Raw genomic sequence first — 20232 nt, 5'->3', positions numbered from 1 at the left:
TCAAGTTGATCACTACCGGACGTTGTGCACGCTGCACGGTATTCGATTTCGGCGAGCAGATCCAAAAGACTTCCTCCGAGACACTCTTCGCGTTCATCGGTGCAGTCAGGCTTGTTCATGTGCGATAATAGTGTTCAAGATGCTTTTAACTCCCCGTCGAGACACTCGCCCTCCCCAGCTACCTGATCCACACGATACGTTTCGCGCACGGGAAGTGGTGGATGCGCAACGACGAGATGTCATCACTGAATATCTCAGCCATCGGCCCCCCGAGCGGTTACAACAGTATCGAGACCAGAACAGTACCGCGCATCGCGAGAGGTATGCATTAGATTCGTTCCTCGGTGAGGGGCCCGATTTTCCTTACATGTCTGATGACACCCTGCGGGATTCGATCATTCAGGAGTGGCAAGACCAATATAACGAGGAAAATATGCAAACGGGAGTATGTGCCTCGTGCGCGTACGAGGTCCTGAAGCGTAAGCTACATGTTGTTCACCCTAATAGTATTCCATTACAATTGCTGAGAAATGATTTTATCCCGGAGGAGCTGCTTCCACGGACTTACAGCATTGAGCTGTATGATCGAGCCATCCTTGACCCAGGTGGGTTATTAGATGGCGGTAGCCGCAGCGATATTACCTTGTGCACATCGTGCCTTCGCACCCTTCGAGGTAGCCCTCCCCGCCAGCCTAGGAATTCACTAGCGAATTTCCAGTACTACGCCGAAGAGCATATCCCGCAGCCCGTTCGGGACGCATTAGCGCTTGCATCACCTGTTGACCTTGCCCTTGTTGCGCGCGCGCGTAGTACTAGGATCATGCATTTGTACTCACAAAAACCGGGAACATCGTCCGCGCGCTTGCCTGAAGCATTATCGCAGCAATACGTCAAGGGGAATGTAGCTATACTGCCGCAGGATTCTACCAGTCTCCGCACTATGTTGCCACCCGCGGATGACGACGTGGGCAATAGTATATGCGTCTTGTTCACTGGGGCGTCTGCTCGGGTTACACGCGATACACTCTTGCATTTTAAGCCTCTGTTGGCTTCGAAATCCATTGTGCGTACCCTAATCAGTTTTCTAGTTGAGAACAACCCTTTCTACCGCGAAGCAGACGTGCAGTTTTCTGAGGAGAATCTGAACAACTTATTTTACCCCGAACATGCAAGTCTCGAACGCGCGCCCCTCAGAGCAATGCAGGTCTGCACATTAGAAGGGCATGATAATGTCATCAATGCTGAAACGTTTACTTCCTCGCACGTCACGTCTGCGGCCGACGCCGATTATTATCGGGACGGAGATTTTGTGTTACCAAGTGTTGGTTACACAGCCGGAGAGCGATCTGTGGGATCGCGAGAGGAGATGAAACACATCGCATTGACACATGTCCTCAATAGGAATAGGTTCATATGGGCAAGGTCGGGTTCCTCGTTCTTGTCGGAGGATGACCCATGCTTTCTATCCTCATTGTTCCCGCACCTGGACATGTTCGGTATCGGGGCGTTCAATCACCCTGCACGATTGCCATCGCAGAAGATATCGATCAAGGCTCAGACTGAAAATATGTTGAGGCGACATCAATCCAAGTTTGTTGGTGATCCTGTGTTCCCGTTTATCATGTGGAATGTCGTTCAAAAACGAAATGTGAGACAAAACTCATCCTTTACGGTGCCCGAGAGCACGCAGATGGTAATTCAGCGTGAACTGCTTGAGGTTGCGCCAGCTTTGGTGGACCTTGCTGCCAAATGGAAGAAAGATCCTCGCGCATCGCCCGTCACTCACCTCGAGCGCAAGGCTGTCCAACTGTTACGTCAGGTCCAGTTCACATCCACCAACATACCTGGAAGCCCGGGTTACAAGCTGGCCCGGCGGAACGAAGTTCGAGCCATGCTCCCCATGTATGGCACGCCTGCGCTGTTCATTACCATCAATCCATACGACATCGGCAGCACCGTTCTAGCGATGGTGTCTGGTATATCTACCGGCGAATGGCAAGTCATGGATTCCTTCGACCGCGCGAAGCATGTGGCAAATCATCCTTACCATGCAGCTGTGGCTTTCGATATGCAGATATGCTCCTTCATAAAGAGTGTCTTGCGCTATGGTCGTAAAGGGCCCGGCCTATTTGGAACATGTGAAGCTTACTATGGCATGGTTGAGGCGCAAGGGCGCGGGTCGCTGCACTGTCATATGTTGATTTGGCTTAAAGGAAACCCAAACCCTCAGGCGTTACGGGATAAGATGGCCACAGATGAGGGCTACAAACAGCATGTTATGCGGTGGTTAGAAGCTAACATCAAGTGTGAGTTGCCAGGTACGACTGAGGTTCAAAACAATGTGCCTCCTGAGCGGCCCCCTCGCACCCCGGGCACACTAGACCCACGTGTTCAGTCCCAGCCTGATCGTCGGACCACTGATGATTGGTCGTTTGCGCTCGCATTTATTGGTTTCGTAGCTGCGCTTGTTATCATTGCTAACTGGCATGAACACACTGATACCTGTTTTAAGCACAACAAGCGCGGAGACCCTCGTGACGACGCGCACTGTCGGATGCGCATCGATGGAAGTACACGCGCGGTCAGTACTATCGATCCCGCGACAGGGTCCATACTGCTCCGTCGCCTGCATCCCCGTATCAACAATTATAACCCAGTCATGATATTCTTATTGCAATGCAACATGGATATAAAGTATGTAGGGTCGGGAGAAGCTGCCAAAGCTCTTGTGTTTTACATTACTGATTATGTGACAAAACTCGATCTTCAGCTGCATGTTGGCATGACGGCACTCGACTACGCCGTGAAACGATACACGGACAAGTACGTCAACGATGCCGAGACACCGTTGCGATCCCGGGCTCGCAACCTGCTTACAAAGTGTGTCAATTCCATGATGGCACGGCAAGAGACTTCACAACAGCAAGTGATGAACTACCTTTGCACAGGCGGAGATCGTTACACGAGCCACTCCTTTGAGAGGGTACGATTGTATGAATTTGATCAGTCATTGTGGCGATGGGAGACGTCTGAGGCACAGGAACATACGCTCGTGGAAAGCAACGCAACCGCTGAGGGCGATGACCCACCATCGTTGACCCATTTTTCCTTGGACGAGCGCGACGGTGTCGTTGTGAGTAGCCATTTGAAGAACTACCAGTATCGCGGGATAGAACACGAGTTCGCTCGGTTGTCCCTGTACGACTTCGCTGCATCCGTCCGGATTTTTCAAATGACAAAGCATGAGCAGCTTGCGTTCGGTATAGTGCGCAACGGCGCATCTGCTGACGATGATGAGCACGGAGGCAACGATGATCCGCTAGATAATGATGGTGGCTTCCCTGACCAGGAACATGACTTACCGGGCGAACGCGTAGACGAGGTTGCTGAAGATGCCAACGCTGAGTTCGACAGAAATCAAGATAATGGTATTCACTCTGCAGGAGGTCGGGTCCGCTTCTCAGACCCTGCGCACCCTCAGTACAACTCACATGTAATGGCGCTTCGAGGCAAACGTTCTGTTCCTGTTCTCCTGTCTCGTGATCTCCCAAAGAGGTCCGGCCCAAATGCCGACGAGGAGAAATACTGCAGAATATTATTGTTGCTATTCAAACCGTGGCGTACCTTCGTTGACTTGAAGGGAGGTCATCACACATGGGTGGATGCACATAACGCCCATACCTTTGGACCGTTTGAGTCGCATGTTATACAAAACCTAGACGTGATGAATGAGTGTGCTGACGCCAAGGAGGTGTATGCAAAAAAAAACCATTCCGAACTTGGCCAAGAACTTCAACAGATGGGATTTGACGTCGATCAGCTCGACAACCGTCATCTGTTCGAGGCAACATTACTGTCGGATCCGTACATCGTCAATCCAGGCGATGAAGATCTGCCAGATGATGCGTTAGACAATGCCCTTGAAAATAGTCTACATACGACAAACAGCGGTGCAGACGCGACTGAACATGCTCGTAGAACTCACGGCCTCCAACAGGCCGCGTCCGCAGGATTGTTTTCGACAACACAACACGCAGAAACTCAACAGACTGCTAGTCCCTCGCTGTTGGAGCCTGGAGACGTGCCGATGTTGAAGTCCCAGGACAAATCGATGAAGACTCATCGGAAAAGGAAGCGGCCCGAGTTCATTCAGGCGACCGAGGAGGAGAGAAATACCCGCCCCCGAGCCGATACCGAGTCCTTCCTCCCTTCTACCACCGTTCAGGAGCTCTCAGTTGATGTAGCGGGAGAGTTTCTTCCACACCAGCCTAGTATGCTCCCTAACGACGTGAAGCAATCCATCATCGAATCTGTAATCGAATCCTTTCACCTCCGTGAGAATCCCGAGCAGCTGCAAGCATTCTTGACTGTTGCAGAGCATTACCTCTGGCGGAAGCCAGAACAGCTGTTGATGTTCATGAGTGGAATAGGAGGATCAGGGAAATCACATGTTATTCGTGCGGTTGTAGATCTTTTCCGTCGCTGCGGCACTCTGGATCAGTTGCTGCTGTCTGCCCCGACGGGATCTGCTGCTGTTCTCATTGGTGGATATACAATACATGCTTTGACGTTCTTACCTGGCTCTGAATTCCGATTCAAGGTTGAAGACCTCGAAAAGATATGGCGAACTGTTTGGTATCTCATTATAGATGAGGTTTCGATGATTGGTGCAAAGCTGCTTGCCCAGATCTCGCAAAGAATTTCAGCGGCAAAGTTTGGAGATGGAAGCTCGAGTACTTTACCTTTTGGTGGGGTTCACGTCATATTTGCTGGTGACATGGGACAGCTCCCTCCTCCCAAACAATCGTCGTTGTTCGCATACTCCCTTGTCAAAGAAATCAGACCATCTATTTCCCATGCAACAACAGGTCAGCTTGGCCTTCAAGGGATCTATTTATGGCGGCAGGTACACACCGTTGTCGAGCTCAAACAAAACATGCGGGCACGTCGTGACCCCATGTTCATATCCCTGCTAAACCGAATACGATTGGGCCGCCCAGCTAAGATTGGGAATGCAGATGGCTTGCCTGCAGACTTCGTTACTCTGAATGCACGCGTTCTGTCGGTTCTGAAGTCAAAAGATCCACAATCATTGGTTAAGTTTCAAAACGCACCTGTTATAGTGGGTTGGAAGTCCCTTAGAGATCAGATAAACGCTGAAAAGGCACGATCGTTTGCTGCCAGTTCTGGTACTGAGATGCATTGGTATTACTGCAAAGACAAACAGGATGGAGAGTCGGTATCCAGCAAGCTACAGTTCATGCTATGGCAACTCACCTCATCTACCACAAAAGACTCATTGAGCCGTCTCCCTCTTGTGGTAGGCATGCCGGTGATGATTACTGAAAATCTGTCTCTCGGTGGGGGAGTAGTGAATGGTTCTGAGGGAACATTAACGGCACTCAAGTATTCAGTGGATGACCATGGGCGGCGATATGCGGAGTGTGCATATGTGTTCATTCCCGGCTCGGATATTCAAGTAGACGGCCTGGAGCCTGGTGTTGTGCCTATTTTTCCTCTACCACGTTCTTTTAAGTACGATCCCGCTCACGAATCGGGGTACTGGGTTTCAAGAACTCAGTTGCCGTTACTTCCTGCGTGGTGTATGATCGATTACAAAGCGCAGGGACGTACCATGTCATCGGTTGTTGTTGACCTTGTCAGTGCCAATTCACTGCAGAATATTTATGTCATGCTATCTCGTGCGACATCATTGGACAACCTCGCCATCCTTAGGCCGTTCACAGCAATCGACTTGCACAAGTCAGCAGCGCACGACTTCAAGGAAGAACTCAAACGCTTAGACGGGGTGGCCTCCGCCACTCGCGCCGCATTCACACGCTCTCACCCCGACCATTCCGTCATTCCTTGACCTGCAAGTTCCAAACGTTACATGTTACACGCCATCTGTTGAACATATCCATAAGGCTATGTACGCATATATAGGACTTGCTATCGATATTCTTGTTGCCTACATCTTAATACTCTACGCTCTCTTCAGTTCCCGAACCTCCCGAACATATCCCCTCCGCCACGGCAGCCCATTCCCTACTCCGCATCTCCTTCCGCCCAACACCCACTCCCATACCAGTCCGCCTCTAACACCCACCGACCTATCCTTTATGGTCAACACTAGATTTGCACTATCTGATGACCGGCGGACCTTCTCGGCGCAATCCACAGACTTGCAGCGGCGAGACCATGAAGGTGAGGATCGATTGCATCCTGTCGCTTTGCATGCAGTGATCTCGAATCCAAGCTCCCAGTACCTCAAAATCTGCTCTCCAGTAGCCCGTACGTGTACGTCCGAATCCGTTCTTGCTAATGGGTTTACTAACCCATGCTCTTGAAGGGCGTGTCCAGGGTACGCAGCATAGATTCCGTGCCCGTTGAAGTAGTTCATGACCGCGGTACTTGCAGCAGTATACACTCCAACGCGGCCGTCATGCCCATGGACTGACACTATGTCGACAAAACGTCCGGTGCTGGTGCTGTGGTACGAGGTGAATGACCTTTCGTTCGTTGTTGCTCCTGTCCTTCTGATGGTTCTCCCAGCGTCGAAGACATATCCTATGGACACCAAATACTCGACAACATACTCCTCTCTCCATGCCGGGACGAGCAACATCATGCCATCTGCCTCCCACGTTACACTATCTTCTGCGGACACCACCTGAAGCGCTATATCCCCTGAAACAACTGCCAGCGCGGAGTCGAGCATTGCTAGAAAGGCTGAGGTGCTGGGTACAAATCCGCGGGTGAGCGAGTATATGCGTTGATTCACATACGCCATGATTAACTGTCGCATGCTGCGGCAAGTCATTGATAGCGCAACGAGTAGGCGGGCATCTGCATAGAAGAACACTCGAAGTTTGGTCTCCGGCGGGAGGTTGGCAATGTGGGATGACATGGATGGGGGTTTGTAGTTCTCGACTGGTGCGCTAAATTCTTATGTCTGTTCAATCGGCTATGTACTTAACACTACATTCCTCTTCAAGTCCATTCCATAACCCCTATTCCCCTATTCGACACGGAGCAATACGTCAGCTTACCATAATAGCGCACGCAAGTGAGACCTCATCCTTCTCTTTCGCATTCCACCATGTCCCTCCTTACTAGTAAGTCTTTTATGCACCATACCATTTGCTCCTGACACTGCACTCAGCTTCGGATGGCCGTCCTGTACTCGAACAATGGACCGATGACATACTCCCTTTCATACAACGGCTTCATCCCGATGTCGAAGTCTCTGGCGGGTCACAACAAATAACTGAGACATTGTCTCGTAGACATGTGCCCGCTGATATCGAGCGCCTCGCAATGTGGGCAACCGTTCAAGACGACCCAGCGATTGGGGACAGTCACCGTCGCAAGGTGCTCACTTACGTGTATACTATATCTCATGATCTCGGGCCACTCCCTTCTCATCGTCGTGTTGGGGTGCTGTTACATGGCTTTGTGAAGTCAGTCAATGTCACGACATTCGGCGACTGGAGAGGGTGCGTCAGTCTTTTCCATTCCTGTGCACTAGTAGCTAACAAATGCAGGGAGGCATCTATGACAAAGATGGCGGGCCACCATGTCACTCTCTATGCTGGTGGTCGGCGCAACATCTGGGAGAAGACGACGACACCTTTGAATAACTTTGTTAACTTCAGTAGCCTCGTACTCGGCATCCCAGTAGAAGGTATCCGACCCGTCTTTGGCCGAACCGTGTCATTGCACCACCGTGTGTTTGAAAAGGTTCCATTTTCTTCGCTTCATGCGTACATTTGACTCACTTCCACACAGGTCATTACCTCGGCAGCAGGCGCTGATGCCGCCTCCGATCCGTTCGCACTAGATGATCCCTACAATCTCCATGACCGGATCCCCACAGGTTGGCGTTTGGCGACACAACCTGCCTTGCTTGCCGCAGGGCCTGTTGGTTCCACAAGCCCTCTACCGCACATGCTGCTTGCGAAGGGAGATTTTGTGGAGGTTGCCGCAACCTTTGACCTCGTGGTCGCTTCCAATCCTTCAAGGCGTCGTACTCTCAAGGTGTTTCTATCTTTTACGAGGATCACCCGCATTGCGAAAGCATCGGACGTGGAGCGTCCTGTACGTGGTTTCTTCCGTGTCTATGATGGCATGTCTAACACGCAGTTGCTGGAAGCAGACGGTTACAAAACGCAATATGTCTTCCATGTCTGACCCCGCATCCAATGACAATCACAAGCGGCAAACTACTACGTCAGACTGATACACGATTACATGATGTTCTGTTTCATACACCGCATGTAGATACTTATGAAATGAATCCTCCAATGTGCTTGCTCTAGAAGTATCTGACCTACGTCATAAGCGCTTTTTTGGGTATGTTTGCATTCCAATGCTAAGACTTGTTTCCAGATGCCTGCCGCCTGGGGCAACACCTTCTGCGACCATAAACATATATAAGAAGCGTCATCCACGGTCAAGGACGCTCCTGCATCTTCCACTCATTGTTATCCTCTTCACCCTCTACTCCTCCAGCTTTACGTTCCCCTAACTCCTCCCCTTGATCCTACCATGGCTCCTCGTATTGCGAAACGTCCTACGGATGCTCAAGCAGCTGAGCCTGTCAAGCGGACTAGGTAGGCGCCCGATCTTGACGTATTTCGCCTCATCTTCTGACACTTTGTATGTCATAGGACATCGGATAACAGCGACGCTTCTGGTGCTGATTCACATACAGACACCTTGTCGTCCGCGTGAGTTTCTCACTTGTTCGGATTCTATTCGCTTTCTAATGTAGTACCTCCACAGTGTTGTATCGCCCCAGGTTTCAGATGACCTGGAGCACAGCGGAACCGATGGCCCGTCCGATTTGGTCACGCCGAACCCAATCATCGTCTCTACTGCTCAGTCCGCTGATGTCGGGTGAGCTACCTCAGTTCGCTACTTCTGTCTACAGTTGCTGACCGTCGATTGCATCCCCTGGTTGCGATGGTAGATCCTGCCTCGCAGACGGCCCCCTTGCTCTTTCCGATGTGTCCCTGCCTCCTGCCGCTCCTTCTTCCATTGCCCCTGCAGCTCCTTTGCATCAGGCTATAGTTGAAGCACCTCCTCACACATCGATCGTCTCTTCCGAGTCTGTCCCTTCCTCTGTCGTGTCGGCGTCCTCCGCCAATATTCCGCCCGTCACGTCTGCGCCAACTATCAGGCCTACGACCGGTCCAACTCGTGCTGGTGCTGAGGTTGTGGGCACTGTGGCCGTAGTCCCCACGGCTTCTTCTGCCGCGAACTCTGTGCCCCGCACGTCCACGTCTGTTGCACGCAGGCCCGGCGCCACCGGTGCATCGGCCGGTGCTCCTTCGGCTGCACCCCTGGTTGAACATGACCAAGTAAAGGACTATCCAGAGGAAATCCAAACGTACGTGATTTCGATGTGTCGCTGGACATATACTTACGTGTAATCAGTCGAATCAATGTTTTGTCTGCGTATGACAAACCCGAGCGCAATGCTTTTGCGGTTGCAAAGGTCCCTCGCAACTGCACCTGGGGTAACATAGCAGGACCTACTCCCAATGCCGACAGGCTGCTGTGCAACCCTCACACAGGATCGCCCGTGACGATCTTGATCTGCGGAAGGGTTGTCTCAGCCACTTTTGTAGTTCAAGGCTCTATCCAACCTCTGGCTTCTATGGTGGTGTTGCCTCCGTCTCGCAACGTGTCATACCAGGCTGTTCGCCTTATATCTGGCTTGTCTAATCCCCCCGCTACAAGTATGTCCATTCTCCGACGCATTCGTAGTCCTGCTTTTGACTTTAATTTATGTCAGTGCCTAGCGCAAACGACTGGCATGCAGTCCGCATGAACCGTTGGCAACAGCGTAAGCTACCCGATGGAGAGAAGGACCAGGTACGCGGCTTCCACATGCCTATTTACTGTTGCTAATATTTCAGTAGCCAACTCTGTTTGACGACGTCTACGACGGACAAGAAGGCGTGCGTCCCCGCTCCGCCATGTCCAAGTTGTCGCCCACCGACATTCGTCCTCGCGACGTTGTCTTGGTTGAGACACGCATCAACAAATACAACACGAAGGACAACAATCGCTGGATCACTCGTGCCCAGTACGAGATTTTGTCTATTGTCCTTCTGTATTCACCCCCGTCAGAGGAAGAGGCCGACTCCGGGCAGGTTAATGATGCAGACGACGTGTTTGCTGACCTTAACGCTTAATCACCCCGCTGCCTTTTCTGTATTGCGTGGTAGCTGACAGTCATTTGACACCAGCTTTCACAAACATATTGGCCTCTTCTTTCCTTCTTCTCTTGTGTACTATTATTTATGACTTGTTGATGGTGGACACGGGCTGCTTATGAACTCTCTTCGTGAATGCAAAGACACTCTACCTTGTATGATTACGCGGTCACTGTAGCGCCAACTTTCAGACTTCACGATATGCGCTGTATTACTATATAACAAATTCATTTTGATACTGTGTTGACTTAGGACATTTATATATGATATGTATCAACTGCTCCCTTCACTCTGTCTGTTCGAAGGAAATTGCTGTCAGGGACTCCCATTAACAAGTGAAAATGGTAAGATATGAGCTTGAGCTTTCCTTCCTTTTAGCTTTAATCTACCTAGTCATTACCAACAGATGTATTGTATCCTGGGCATGTAAAGTCACCGTTTTCATATGTTTTAATTTGCAGTCCACCATTGTTCCTCCCTGCGATCGGCTCGCGCGGCTCCTACTGATCTCTCTTCTTCCTCCCCGTCACAACCCCCAATACTCGACTCTCCCGCGTGGAGCGCCCCCGGCCAGAAGCAGCAGCGCACCTCACAATACACTGAACCATAGGCCATTGCCTGGCGCTGCGCCGTCTTCCATGTCAAGCGTCATCTGGATCCCCGCCCGCAGTATAATTGACGTAGCACACCAGCGTGTGAGCCGAGTAACTTACTCTGCTCGCAGCAACAACTGGCACGAGCACACTCCGCGGCACGACGGATCCTGCCGCATACGAAACCTACGGAGGAGAGTTCTGTACTCTTCCTGCGCCGGAGGTCATTTCTGACATCCAGCCTGCAACTTTGCTGGATCTGCATCGGAAGCGAAGGCCCAGAGGGTGGGTGATCAGGACCTGTTCGGAATTTGGTTAGGCTGAATCTCATGTACAGCCTACGGTACGGTATGGAACATCATCATAGTTCATGGAGGACACTCCTATTCCGTACGTCTCCCTGGACAGCTTCTCGTAGCAGTAAATCGCTCATATAAATCCGTGACTTTCGCTGCTTCCATGCAGGAACGGACGCTCATTCTCGAGATTTTGCGGGTCACTGTCAAGTCACTGTATTATGTCCAGCAGCACCCTCGTACACGGCCTGAATACCTTCTTCAATATTGTTGGCGAGGTGAATAATCCCCCATGTTTTGGAAAGCTATACTAATCTTCGTAGCCCGGACGCCGCTATACTAAGGGCCTCTTCATTGGAACCCATGCAGAGACCTCTCTTCCTGTGGATGTACCTTGGGGGAACCGAGGAATACCTGAGCCGTCTGCATGGGTCACATTCGAGACAGAGACTGCTTATGCCGTGCCCTTTCGCAGCCGACGTCTCACACACCTGCCGGGCGTCGCGCTCCCCTTTATCTATCACATCTTTTTTGAACCTCAGATCGGGGGCGACGTCAACGAGCTTCTGTCTCAAGCCATTGCCGACTGTTCTCCCGAACATGTCCCGTTGACAGGTAACATCCTCGTGGTCATATTCGATTTGAACGGGAATGCGATTCCTGTGCAGGATTCGCAGATTACTTTGCTGGAGGCACTTGTGGTCTTGTACGTGACAAGGGCCTTCAACTTCATCGTCTCAGAGAATTGCTGACCCACATGAACAGCTCCTTCTGTGACAGTCGTCTTCGTACGCGCATGTTAAATAGATCACCTTGACAATAATGTGAATGCTATGTCTTCTCTTCCGCAACCCATGGATGATCGACGTGTGTGTACTATTCAAGAACAGGTATGTTCTGAATGTATGGTATGCCTCTATCTACTTAGTTTATGTGGTGTTTACACATGCTTACCTGTATTCTAGGATACGCAAGTAACGCATGGTATTTTCTTCGGGGATGCCTGCGAAGAGATCAAACTTGTCTGTGTGCCGTTATCTTCCCCTGAACAACCGCGCCCGCACGCGTACTTTCCTGAAGGATCTCCCATATCCGTCGACGTCACGTATCTATTAACGCGTCGTTACCGACTCCCAAAGTCTCTCGTCGTTTATTTTGAACCATCTCCACTGGAAACGGGCACCCGCTGGAACAACCTTCTCACTAATACGGATGATCAACTGCGTGTAAGAGGTAGTGTCCTTGTTCTTTGGAAGGACACGTCGAACGTGTATCGCCACCTACAGTGGCAGGATGAAGACTACGTAATCCTTGTATTGGAAAGGTGCGCTCGTATTCATATTGGCCGCAGGTTACTGACACCTGATTATAGGTTGATTACCACCGGCGCACTTTTTCAAATGGCCCATGTTCCCCCCCATTGACGGCCATTACCTACTAGAGCTTGTCCTTGCTAGTAAAGTTTGATACTCGAAAATTTCATGTGCCTCCGCCTTTCCTTTCGAGCCTCCTCTATGAGTTGCAGTCTCCGTCTCCGAGGTAGCGGTGCAAACGTGCTATGCATACTGCAAGTGACAAAGACTTGATCCTAACCAGTCAACATGGACCACATGTTTCGGACGCTGGGTAGCGCCTTCTCCTCGCTTCAAGGTGAAACATTGTGTCTCCCGACTCTGGGATTTATGCGTCGGGTTGGCCTGCATTCACGCTCACAGCGATCAAACGCAATGATGTCCATCTCCTTGGGGAACCCACAGGGCTGGATCATTATGCTCCTGGGGTATGTTCCGTCATTGCCCCAGAGGCTCTGCGTCAGTGAACATCACAATATGAACAAATCTTCGCGTACGTCTCCACTGTTGCCAGTGTCTTTCCTTGACCTGACACCAACCACGACTGCTCATGCAAATTAGGAACAGACGGCCCGGGCTATGTCCACATTAACGTACTCAGGATGCTTTCAACTCCAGCTTTCGAACCCGTCATCGTGTACATCCACCGCATAAGTTATTATGCTGCCATCAATGCGCTACTGTCATCGGTATGGTGTATAGTTGTTTCTTGGTGCTTCATTTGACTTTCCTGCTCAGTCGGCCCGTGTCGTCGTTTCACTCCTCCCCAATACTTCACATTCGATCGTAGTGTGGACAAGGCCTCCAACGCTGCCTCCCAATGAGCCCCACGCTACTCTAATGGTCCGCTTCTGTGGCTCCGGTGGTACAACCGCAGGAGGTCGACCCCTGCTCACTGTTGCAGATGCCCTAGCGTGTGTGGACCCCGTCGGTACACCTTCTCCACCGCGCCAGAGGGGTAATGTACGCCTTGTTGTCAATCACGATAAGCAAACCTTGGATATTGTGGTTACCATGCGCCAGAGGGGCTTGTCGCGTTCTTTCTTGCGATTTGGCGTGTATGGTACCGATACCCTTGTTCCTCTATACCTACCCCTCAGGGCTTACCGGGTGGTGGTGCTGAGGAGGATGCACTACTCTGTGGGGTGTTCTTTTGTTACAAGCCTGCGTGTTGCTTTCCTGATTGCACTTGAATGTGTTACAACGGACGCGTCATAAATTGAATTTGATCAGTGCAGTAATTTGTCCTTTCTTATCCCTATTAGGTAGGATAACGATGCTGATCCCTTCATACACGTCTACGGCTACGTTATGTCTAGTCTCCGAGCAGACCTTGATACGTGCTCAGCCAGAGGGCTTCGCTCGCTGCGCAGGAGGCTTGCTCTACGTGTCAATGTCTACTTCTCCCGATTAGCACGTTCATCACTCAGTGCAGTTTGCTCCCTTACTGTGGTCTTCATTCGTCGCTCTCGCTAGCGCAGAGGTGACATGTTGAGTCCCCACTGGCTCCGATATATGTGACTTCATCATCAAATTGACGCCGCATGGCAGTCCTGTTCATCGGTGGTGCTTGACGGGTGTTATTCGCAACCTTCGCAGTGGGTTCTTCCTTCTCGATGTCCATCATGTCTCAGTGCAAAGGCCTCCCGAACAGCCTATTCGTTATCACAGCACCATGAAACAGGATGTAGCCTGAGGGAAGGCCGTATAAAATACGTTTACTCGGACATGCCTCCTTACACCGACATCGTGTACATCTTCCATCTTGTCCTTGAAACCAACTCTGCCATGTCCCTCAACGGTTTCGCTTCCGACTACGGTGATTCCCCTCCGACGATCACTTCTAACGTTGCCGACTCGCCCCCACATCTGACGGAGGACGAATTGAGGCAGGAGCGTCTCCTTGCAGCTATCGACGACGAACGTGCGTAACCTACCCCCCTATTCTGCGTGCTGAGCGCTAAGTGTCCGTTGATGTAGTGTTTACTTTGACGCCGCCAACAACAGATAGGCTTGTGAGGGTGCCGCGCGTCCCCATGCAACCTGATCTTCGCTCCATCCGTTTCATTCGCGCGTTGGACTTCATAACGGCTGCATCCCTGGAGTGGGATGCATGCGCAACCGTGATCATAATAAGCCTAGAGCCTGTAAGTCACGCTATGTCCGTCTGAACTGCGCATTCCTTGACCAAGCTTCCAGGACATCCCCATTATAGTCCCGCGCACACCATTCATGTTCAATGTCCTTCTTCTTTGGACTAGGATTCCGTCATCTAGTGTGATGCACGCCCACACACCGTTTGCCATTCACTTTCATGTATCAGAAGGCTCGCATACTCGTGTCGAACATCGGCTAGCTGCTCTGGCGTTTCAACTTACTCAAAAGAGGATGAACCATCACTATCACGCTACGGGCAAGTTGTCAAGCGACTGTTTCGGCAAATTTGTGGTAACCGAAAACACTGACACGTACACGATGGGCACTATTTTGGTGCGGGAGTGCTTTGCTTCTGTCTTCGTGGACGTTCTCAATGAGTGCCGCACATCAAATGCGTCATCGCGATCTTTTGCCGAAGATCATTGCGTCACGATTGACCCTTCCGGTACATGGTTTGCACCAGACCAGGCAGTTGTCGACCAAAACATCGCTAGAACGATGGTCCTCGCGCGGTTCGTTGTCTCGTAATTGATCATGTTGACATATATCTGATCCCTGGCGTGCAGAGGAATGAACCTTTGGTGGTGATCGCGGGTCACAAGTCCACCTTATTCGAGATGTGTCTTGGGGGAGAAGTCTTACTTCCTATTGTGCTCTTATATGAACTCAGCCTGTCCTCTTTTGTTGTCTGTCAGTACGTGTGCGATGTGATCGACGTCCCTATGAAGATATTTCAATGTTTTACATGATGTGCGATACTCGTGACAGAAACGGACTCGTCTCAAACTACCTTCCCTTTTTTGAAGCAGTTGTCGCAACTTAGGTTCTTAAGTTAGCATTGTGCGGGGGTATAAAGCGAGCCTGTGGTCTTGACATTAGTAGTACGGAGTGTGTCGTCCCCCGTCCCTTCGACTTCTCCGCTGCTCCCCGCTGCGCATACTTCTTCCCATCATGGACAATGACACGGACTACGTATTGCCCATAGGGAATCGACGCCGTCGAGGTACGTGTCCGTTTCGTACCGTTTTCTTCTTCTTGTCTTACACGATGTCTCATCCAGATGCGCTTGCCCGCAGGGCACCGAATGTCATCGTACTTCCTGCGGCATTGTCGTCATACGTCGTCAACTTGGTAGTGCAGGCAGACGGAGAACCGGCATTGCAGGCTTCAATCCTAGGACGTCTCGCGGGCTTGCTCACTGTGCGTTATTGCTCCTAAGCGAAGGACCATCTCTTGCTCATGCCTTCGTCCCTAGCATAACGCGGAAACCTTCGGCGACATTCAACAACGCCAGCTTTTCGATGCGAACGCCAACAATACCATTTTCCTCGCTTGGCAGTTGTTACCTGAGTATTCTCGATTCCGTTCCATCGCCGTGACGTCGACGGTGTTCTGGATTCACACAGACGTTAACCGTGCTCTTATGCTGGCCGAGTTTCTGCTCTGGTTCAAGCGCGTCTATTGCAGACGTGTCTCCCGCGGTCGTCAAGGACTCGTCCGAGTGGGCTATGTGTTCGTTGCTATGGGCATAGTGGGCGTGCTCTTGTGCGACGAAGGTGCCGATCTTTGCAGGAGCGTCATCGGCCACGGGGTGCACGAGCCTTCGTCCGTCACTTTCGAGTCCCGCGTGTTCTCGGCAATGTCTTCGGTCCTCGATGCAACTCCGACACGGCTTCGGAATGCCCTGGGCTATGCGATCACCGTTTTATCGTAAGTTATCACTACTTGTTGTGTCGAGATCGCTTCGTACTCATTTTATTGTTGGAGGTTTGGTGGAGAGAATCCGCGGGCTCGCCTGTTGCGTTCAACGACTTAAATTGCTACTACGTGTCGATTACACTTTAAACTACAATATCGGTACTTCGTTCCATTCCGATGTCTGTCGCTACATGTTATTTGCACTATACGAGTCAACGAGTGTGCTCTAATCCTTTTACCGACCTTCTGCGTGTGTCCCTTTTGTATCACGCCCCCTGCGGCCCCTGGTTCCAGGTATGCCCTGAGGGCGATGTTTTCTTCAATGTATGGCTCTCTTCCCCGCGGTCTCATCACCGCATACCAAACGGCCTGCCGGTACCGACTAGGTCGGAATCCGGAGGCAGCGTGGAAAACGCAACGTTCTACCAAAAAAAAATCGTCTTGTCCCAAACCATTCACCTGGGTGGTTTCTTTCGAGTTCCGCCAGCTGTCGACCGTCGTCCCCGCGTTATTCGCAACCACTTACCATGGCCCCTTGACAACTTCCGCCCCATGACCTCTGTCTCTGAGTCGCAACATCAAGAGGAGCTACTAAGCCTCGACGAGTGGCTGAGTGCATTGTCAAATGCCTTTCAAGGAGAGGAAGCAGATGTCAATGTCGACCGCTTATTTAGCCACTGGCGGCTCTTCAAGAAATCATTGGGCTCTCATGTTGACGCTGCCAATCTGCTGGAAGCGTGTAAACTTCTCGGGAAAGACCTTCATCCTGAGTTACAGGCTGCGTTGTTTGAATCAGAAGGATTGAATCAAATAACGCCAACCTTTGATCTACTTCCTTTGCATCCTCTTGTTGATCCGGAGCGTAAGGCAACAAGCTTGAAGGAGTTTTTACTTACTGCTTGTCACCATCGTGAGTCCCATCCTCTCGCTGGGGAGGCCAAATCTGAAACATTATCTCACAGCTCAGAGCACTTCACCTTCGGACCGAGGGTCTCAACAAAGAAAGTAGGAGACATATCATATGAATCAATGCCTGTAGCTAACACGTTCTTAGTAAACTAGTCACGTTCAACAGAGGCTTCACGCAGCAGCTTAAAGGGAACGCCGTCGCCCAGTTCATTAGCAATCTTCATATCTACCATAGGCTATACGACAGGTTCAAATACTACGGTAGGACCATTGCCATAGTACAATCGAGCGGCACGGGAAAATCAAGGCTAATGAGGGAAGTCGCCAACCAAGTACGTGCATATGACGCTTTTATATGAGTGCTGGGTGACAAATCCACGTAGATCCCATCTGTCACCATCACGTTCCGAAGCCCAATGTATTACAATAATGTTAGCGAGGGGTGGCCACCTCCCGATCAGCCGGTGCAGGAGTTTCTTTTGAACAATTATCCAAATGTCAGGGTGTGTTTGAATCCTCTGGTCGTTATGATACGAGCTAACTTCATCCTTGAGGCGGAGGTAGTCGCAGCGGCACTCCTTGGCGCGATGTTCGAATTTTTTGGCAACTGCATCAAGAATTTTGATAAATCACAACCTTTGCAACTAAGCTGGCTATCCCCCTTCGTGATTGTAGACCCTTCAAATCCCAAATCATCAACAAGACATCGTTCGTTTTGTGACATTAGGGCGCAAGCAGAGAAGTTACTCAACATTAACTCTGCGAATCTGGCCTACGAGGATGCCTATGATGATCAAGACGCACTCATCGCATGGTACGGACGAGTGTACAGTGTCCTCTGTCATAAGGCGGCCAAGGCCTTAGCGATTACTCTCAAAGGGACTCAGCATAATTTTCTTGTCATAGGATTTGACGAATGCAGCTTCCTAGAAAAAGGCGGGGATGCTTCGTCCGGTCCAACTGCGATGTCTATCATTGCTTTGCAGAGAGTCATCGAAGCCGCTGATGATTACTCAGTGGGTGATCTTACCATCTGGTACACCTTTATCGACACTAGCTCTTCAGTGTTTGAACTCGTCCCGCGTAGGGAGAAGGCCCCCTCTTTCTGCCTCGGCGGTTTACTAGATCCCCTCATGCCATATCCATTTACTGGTTTCGACCAATGTGCTCCCTCTGATCTTTCTAGAACCCCTCGTGATGGCCTTAATCTGGAACGATTACGGAGGTATGGGAGGCCGGTAAGTTTGTACTGCGCCCTAACGAGAACTAGGCTCACATCATATTGCAGCTATGGTCCACAGAGATTGTTAAGACAGTGGTCGAGCTTGCATATCAAAAACTTTTTTGTAGCACGCAATTCACGTCCAACAACGTAAACGACGTGTTCGCCGCCTTCTCCCAACGCGTGGGCCTTGATTTAACACATTCCGCTGAGTCTAACCGCATCGCTATCGAGGCTGTCCGGTCCCACATGAGGATGTTGTTTGCGGTCGTCGATCGCACATACATTGAGACGAGGGTTCCTTCAGAACCTATTCTTGCTTTAGCAGCCGCTCAAGCACTGCGACCTTCGGAATCCCTCAAAACAGCCATTAATACACTCTTTCAGAAGTTGCTTTTACAAGGTCATATTATGGACCGTGGTGTCCAAGGCGAACTCTATGCTCGTATACTTCTGACTTTGGCGCGCGATGCAGCTACACAGGCGTGCAACGTCGGTCCGGACAAGAATTACTTTGTCGTGGTCAATGACGCCATGCATTTTGTTGCCACTATAACACTCGCTGGCTTGCTCACAGAACTTCATGGCGATAAGAAGGAAGATCCTACTTACAAGAATCTCTTGCAGATGGCGCAAAAAAAGCACGTCAATTTTACGCACTTCGTTCATCTCAACCAGATGATCGGAAACTTTTCCGCAGAGTATCTACACTACCTATGGGACCGTCAATGTGCCATACAATGCGCCCATAACCAGCCAGTCGTTGACATTATCATCCCTACCTACTCGGGCTCGTTGGACGACCCATGGGATGATGCCAAAGTAGGCACGTTCTCCGTCCAGGTTAAACTGAAAGGAGCACGTGTTCAGCCTTCCGTGGTCGAAAGTCTGGTCGGCCCCCGCATCGAAGGGAGAAGGCCTGATAACGAGGTCGTCATGCTCATGGAACTCGGACTAAAACCATCTGCTCAGGTTAGGAAACCCATGGCAGCCTATTATCAAACGACAGCAACTGTTCCAAATTCTACCTGGAAAGGTTATGAGCGACCAGAGACGAAGCCGCGTTGGTGCATTCACATTCGTGGTCACTCCGCCGACGAATATCCTGTCGTTGGCGAGCACCAGGCCTTACAGCAGGTCTTTGAACACGTGTGTCCTTGGCCCATTGAGGAATTCCAAGATGACGGAGATGCGTTCGAAGCATTGCTATCGACGTCCATCACCCCCAACGGTCAACCGATTGTCATGGATTTAGACACATAGGGAGAGAAGAGATAGCGGTACATAGGTTGGGTTTGCCATGTATTCCCTTCTGAGATTGCTACTAGCGTGTCTTATGGCTACCACTAGACGTAGGAGACCATGTACTAGCTATGTCGGAACTTCCTAAAGGGGCATTCTAATGGGTTCGGAAGTGCCTTTAATTATAATCGATAATAATGCGCATTGTAATGCATCACCATCAAAGCGAAGCGACTAAAATGCCGTTTTCAACGCTTACTAAGCGGTTACGATGGGAATTTTTGCATTGTTATGGCCATTGTAATGCCCTTGCTAATGGAAAGTGCCTTTCATTACGATCAATTTTTATGTATTTTCCATTGTAGTCGATTACAATGGTTCATAATGCGCCTGAGAAAGTTCTGACATATGTGAAAACGGACCTTTGTCATATCACCGCTCAAGTCTTTATGCCTATCAAACCACAACAATCAGATCATAGCGTGTCCAAAGAAGCGGTGCTTGCAAGTTTTTGAACACACGAAATCGCAACATTCT

The 20232-nt window shown here is 50.6% G+C and overlaps 8 protein-coding genes across 8 annotated transcripts; all 8 read left to right on the top strand.

The window, feature by feature from the left end:
• Positions 1-940: 940 nt before the first annotated feature.
• Positions 941-1924, top strand: CONPUDRAFT_61286 (uncharacterized protein; the record flags this gene model as incomplete). Its single annotated transcript, XM_007772960.1, has 1 exon — positions 941-1924. A coding segment is annotated over one exon (984 nt), but the record flags the coding sequence as incomplete, so codon positions are not given.
• Positions 1925-2654: 730 nt separating this feature from the next.
• CONPUDRAFT_83833 (uncharacterized protein) lies at positions 2655-5057 on the top strand (the record flags this gene model as incomplete). The annotated part of the gene is made up of 7 exons (XM_007773261.1): positions 2655-2869; positions 2939-3029; positions 3090-3281; positions 3363-4526; positions 4578-4689; positions 4743-4847; positions 4915-5057. Coding segments are annotated over exons 1-4 (1037 nt in total), but the record flags the coding sequence as incomplete, so codon positions are not given.
• Positions 5058-6076: 1019 nt separating this feature from the next.
• Positions 6077-8305, top strand: CONPUDRAFT_145654 (uncharacterized protein). The gene is made up of 9 exons (XM_007773260.1): positions 6077-6207; positions 6260-6294; positions 6353-6364; positions 6421-6503; positions 6556-6758; positions 6820-6936; positions 6999-7118; positions 7166-7743; positions 7792-8305. Exons 7-9 carry the CDS (start codon positions 7103-7105, stop codon positions 8191-8193), a joined length of 996 nt encoding a protein of 331 aa, XP_007771450.1. The 5' UTR covers positions 6077-6207; positions 6260-6294; positions 6353-6364; positions 6421-6503; positions 6556-6758; positions 6820-6936; positions 6999-7102; the 3' UTR covers positions 8194-8305.
• A 225-nt stretch (positions 8306-8530) lies between these two features.
• CONPUDRAFT_138700 (uncharacterized protein) lies at positions 8531-10510 on the top strand. The gene is made up of 7 exons (XM_007773259.1): positions 8531-8615; positions 8673-8732; positions 8788-8901; positions 8975-9394; positions 9442-9746; positions 9803-9882; positions 9930-10510. Exons 1-7 carry the CDS (start codon positions 8551-8553, stop codon positions 10203-10205), a joined length of 1320 nt encoding a protein of 439 aa, XP_007771449.1. The 5' UTR covers positions 8531-8550; the 3' UTR covers positions 10206-10510.
• Positions 10511-10827: 317 nt separating this feature from the next.
• CONPUDRAFT_167425 (uncharacterized protein) lies at positions 10828-12609 on the top strand. Its single transcript, XM_007773258.1, has 7 exons — positions 10828-11104; positions 11157-11209; positions 11285-11393; positions 11439-11821; positions 11881-12005; positions 12081-12439; positions 12488-12609. Exons 2-5 carry the CDS (start codon positions 11190-11192, stop codon positions 11930-11932), a joined length of 564 nt encoding a protein of 187 aa, XP_007771448.1. The 5' UTR covers positions 10828-11104; positions 11157-11189; the 3' UTR covers positions 11933-12005; positions 12081-12439; positions 12488-12609.
• Positions 12610-14195: 1586 nt separating this feature from the next.
• CONPUDRAFT_156397 (uncharacterized protein) lies at positions 14196-15152 on the top strand (the record flags this gene model as incomplete). Its single annotated transcript, XM_007773257.1, has 3 exons — positions 14196-14391; positions 14448-14614; positions 14667-15152. 3 exons carry the CDS (start codon positions 14196-14198, stop codon positions 15150-15152), a joined length of 849 nt encoding a protein of 282 aa, XP_007771447.1.
• A 335-nt stretch (positions 15153-15487) lies between these two features.
• On the top strand, positions 15488-16509 carry CONPUDRAFT_138699 (uncharacterized protein). The gene is made up of 4 exons (XM_007773256.1): positions 15488-15627; positions 15685-15824; positions 15880-16334; positions 16389-16509. The coding sequence occupies exons 1-4, from the start codon at positions 15576-15578 to the stop codon at positions 16438-16440; spliced, it is 699 nt and encodes a 232-aa protein (XP_007771446.1). The 5' UTR covers positions 15488-15575; the 3' UTR covers positions 16441-16509.
• A 365-nt stretch (positions 16510-16874) lies between these two features.
• On the top strand, positions 16875-19716 carry CONPUDRAFT_138698 (uncharacterized protein; the record flags this gene model as incomplete). Its single annotated transcript, XM_007773255.1, has 7 exons — positions 16875-16935; positions 17059-17232; positions 17285-17327; positions 17377-17563; positions 17615-17734; positions 17786-18469; positions 18520-19716. The coding sequence occupies 7 exons, from the start codon at positions 16875-16877 to the stop codon at positions 19714-19716; spliced, it is 2466 nt and encodes an 821-aa protein (XP_007771445.1).
• Between the last annotated feature and the right edge of the window lie 516 nt (positions 19717-20232).

This window comes from Coniophora puteana (assembly GCF_000271625.1).
Source record: "Coniophora puteana RWD-64-598 SS2 unplaced genomic scaffold CONPUscaffold_10, whole genome shotgun sequence".
Taxonomy (NCBI): Eukaryota; Fungi; Basidiomycota; class Agaricomycetes; order Boletales; family Coniophoraceae; genus Coniophora; species Coniophora puteana.
The sequence above is the reverse complement of the archived record's forward strand: the minus strand, read 5'-3'. Positions and strand labels throughout refer to the sequence as shown.

Coding starts and splice junctions, on each gene's coding strand:
- CONPUDRAFT_145654 (XM_007773260.1), top strand. Junction 7,744..7,791: donor ACCACCGTGTGTTTGAAAAG/GTTCCATTTTCT, acceptor ACTTCCACACAG/GTCATTACCTCGGCAGCAGG.
- CONPUDRAFT_138700 (XM_007773259.1), top strand. CDS start 8,551: ATGGCTCCTCGTATTGCGAAACGTCCTACGGATGCTCAAGCAGCTGAG. Junction 8,733..8,787: donor ACAGACACCTTGTCGTCCGC/GTGAGTTTCTCA, acceptor GTACCTCCACAG/TGTTGTATCGCCCCAGGTTT. Junction 8,902..8,974: donor GCTCAGTCCGCTGATGTCGG/GTGAGCTACCTC, acceptor TTGCGATGGTAG/ATCCTGCCTCGCAGACGGCC.
- CONPUDRAFT_167425 (XM_007773258.1), top strand. CDS start 11,190: ATGGAGGACACTCCTATTCC. Junction 11,394..11,438: donor TCTTCAATATTGTTGGCGAG/GTGAATAATCCC, acceptor TAATCTTCGTAG/CCCGGACGCCGCTATACTAA. Junction 11,822..11,880: donor CTGGAGGCACTTGTGGTCTT/GTACGTGACAAG, acceptor CCACATGAACAG/CTCCTTCTGTGACAGTCGTC.
- CONPUDRAFT_138699 (XM_007773256.1), top strand. CDS start 15,576: ATGGACAATGACACGGACTACGTATTGCCCATAGGGAATCGACGCCGT. Junction 15,628..15,684: donor AGGGAATCGACGCCGTCGAG/GTACGTGTCCGT, acceptor TGTCTCATCCAG/ATGCGCTTGCCCGCAGGGCA. Junction 16,335..16,388: donor TATGCGATCACCGTTTTATC/GTAAGTTATCAC, acceptor ATTTTATTGTTG/GAGGTTTGGTGGAGAGAATC.